Source organism: Nicotiana tabacum, chromosome 1, assembly GCF_000715075.1.
Source record: "Nicotiana tabacum cultivar K326 chromosome 1, ASM71507v2, whole genome shotgun sequence".
Taxonomy (NCBI): Eukaryota; Viridiplantae; Streptophyta; class Magnoliopsida; order Solanales; family Solanaceae; genus Nicotiana; species Nicotiana tabacum.
Window position 1 is genome coordinate 75,665,546 of NC_134080.1, and position 2,553 is coordinate 75,668,098.

The window sequence follows — 2,553 nt, forward strand, 5'->3', positions numbered from 1 at the left end:
GTTTTCAGCTAAGATTCCTTTAAGTACCAGTGTGAGCAAAAGTTAGACTTCTTGATGTTTCTCTTCTCGATAGCTGCAATTGCATGTATGCATGATAATTTATCAAATTGAAACTGAAAACAATCACATGTTCTTTTGTTTAAGTCCACCAAGAAAGTAATTCCTTCTTCCTCAACTCTAGAACGACATAAATCAATAGGGAAGACCTTCAATATTGAAAATTATAAGTTAGTACCTTATGTTAAATTATCATTACAATAATAAGCTAAACAAAGAACATAATACTTGCATTCAAAGTAAATTCTAAATCTATCTTTTTCTTTAATTCCTCTTCTACCCAACAAGAAATGTCATAAAAAGCTACTTCTGCTTCATTTCTTCTTTCATAAAACCAACGTTGTAGCTTCACTTGGATGAAATCCATCATTCTTAATATAGGCAGCTCGCTTGCTTCTAATAGAACAGAATTCATTGACTCAACTATGTTTGTTGTGAGCATGTCATATCTTCGTCGTGGACTACAAAAACATGCCCACCTTTCTGGTGGTTCTTCCATCAAGTAGTCATCAGTCTTCTTATCTACTTTTGCTATATCTGACATGTATAGATCAAATTCTTTGCGCCAGTATACTCTTGCATCACTTTGAAAAAGTTTTATGACCTCACTTTTCACTTTTCTTCGCTTTAGGTTCTGCTCCAAATGATAGATACAAATCCCATGGTGGCTTTTAGGATATACCTTTGCAATGCCATAAGCAATAGCTTTATGCCTGTCTGATAAAAAAATTAAATTCTCACGGCTCCCAATTGCATTGCGAAGCTCACTAAAGTACCACTCATAGGAATTGTTATTTTTCACATCCTGCAATTGCAAAGGCTAGTGGGAAAATTTGGTTATGTACATCCTTTGAAACTGAAATCATTAAAACACCACGAAATGTTTACTTCAAAAATGTTGCATCAACAACAATCACTAGTCAACAATGATTCCAACCAGTTATTGATAATCCATATGCATAAATCATATAAAGAAACCTGAAAGTATAGTATAACAGAAGGTTAACAGAAGTTAAGGACAAGTAGTCCTTAACTTAGACTAACAAGGTCAAAAGTTAAGGACATGTAGTCCTGAACTTCAGGTTAAAAACCCAAAAGTTTAGGACAAGTAGTCCTGAATTTAGACTAACAAGCTCAAGAGTTAAGGACACTTGGTCTTTAACTTAGAGTTACAAGTTTAAAAGTTAAGGACATGCAGTCCTTAACTTAGAGTTACAAGTTTAAAAGTTAAGGACATGCAGTCCTTAACTTAGAGTTACAAGCTCAAAAGTTAAGGACATGGAGTCCTGAACTTAGAGTTACAAGTTCAAATGTTAAGGACATGCAATCCTTAATTTTTTAACTTGCAACTCTAATTTAAGGACCAAGTGTCCTTAACGTTTTTACTGCACACATCAAAGTTAAGAATATCACGTCCTTAACTTTTTCACTGGTTAAGGACAACATGTCCTAAAGTTTATAAAACAGACTAATAATCTCTTTTTTGATTGTTTACCTGTTGTTGTCGTCCATTTTTATGTTAGAATATGTTCCCGGGTTTTTACTTTACATCATATACAAGTATGAAGACAAAAATTCATAATTCTCTTCAGGGGTTCTCTTATTAAATCTGAAGCACATTGAATAGCATGCCACGCCTTGCGATACCCAATGTCTAGTCCATGAAATTTTTGCATTTCTGCCATGACAAAAGCTGGTGTAAGTTCGAACCTTGGGTCCAGAAGATTGTCAATAATGTAACTGCTAATCAACTTTGAAGTTGCATGCCTTTGATCAGCTTTCATAGTGTTAACTGAACGGTCATGATTTTTCTCAATCTTTACTATCTTGAACAGTGTTGAATCTTTAACTCTGAAAGCACGCACACACCACCCACACCTATCATCATTGCATTTCAACGAATATCTTGTTGAGCTTGATCTAACAACCTTGAATTCAAAATGTCCTTTAATTGCTATATTCGAAAAACAGTTAATTATACTCTTCTTTTTGTCAAATATTGATCCCACTTTTATTTCATCCAACAAAGCAGTTTCTCTTAATATCGTCATTGGGAATTCTTTTTGTTTCGAATTTGAGCTTCGTCTAGCTAGTTACGTAAAGGTTTTTTCAGCAACTTATTCTTTTTACCGGTGCACTCTCTAAGACTTGAATACCCAAAGCTTGTTCGTCACCAATCTCTATAATGTTTTATCCTTCCACTTGAATAGAATCAAATGTCTGAAGCACCTCTTCAGTTATTGGTTGAGCTTTAACCATATCTATTTCCATTATCTGTTGGCATTTATTTTGATTGCCATGTTGATTTTCTCTATTGACATATTCAAAGGTACTTGTAGATCCAAATACTCTTTTCGAAACAAAAACAATGAAACGACAACCCTTGAAGAGTGAATGACTTTTTAGTAACTCTATACATGTGTGAAGATCTAAATCTTTGGATACAATCATTCCCTTGCTTGTTTCCAGGTTGATATCAAACCCTATCATTGCTTC

General features: G+C 34.1%; 1 protein-coding gene across 1 annotated transcript; it reads right to left on the bottom strand.

The window, feature by feature from the left end:
• Positions 1-265: 265 nt before the first annotated feature.
• LOC142162901 (uncharacterized) lies at positions 266-2,108 on the bottom strand. Its single transcript, XM_075219959.1, has 4 exons — positions 1,768-2,108; positions 995-1,035; positions 860-913; positions 266-774 (listed from the first exon to the last, which is right to left on the bottom strand). The coding sequence occupies exons 1-4, from the start codon at positions 2,106-2,108 to the stop codon at positions 266-268; spliced, it is 945 nt and encodes a 314-aa protein (XP_075076060.1).
• Between the last annotated feature and the right edge of the window lie 445 nt (positions 2,109-2,553).

What these genes read in the sequence shown, in the direction of transcription:
- LOC142162901 (XM_075219959.1), bottom strand. Translation starts at nt 2,108, where the DNA reads ATGACGATATTAAGAGAAACTGCTTTGTTGGATGAAATAAAAGTGGGA. An exon ending in ATATGGATTATCAATAACTG is followed by an intron (nt 914 to 994) that starts GTTGGAATCATT and finishes TAATGATTTCAG; the next exon opens with TTTCAAAGGATGTACATAAC. An exon ending in AGCCTTTGCAATTGCAGGAT is followed by an intron (nt 775 to 859) that starts GTGAAAAATAAC and finishes TTTTTTTATCAG; the next exon opens with ACAGGCATAAAGCTATTGCT.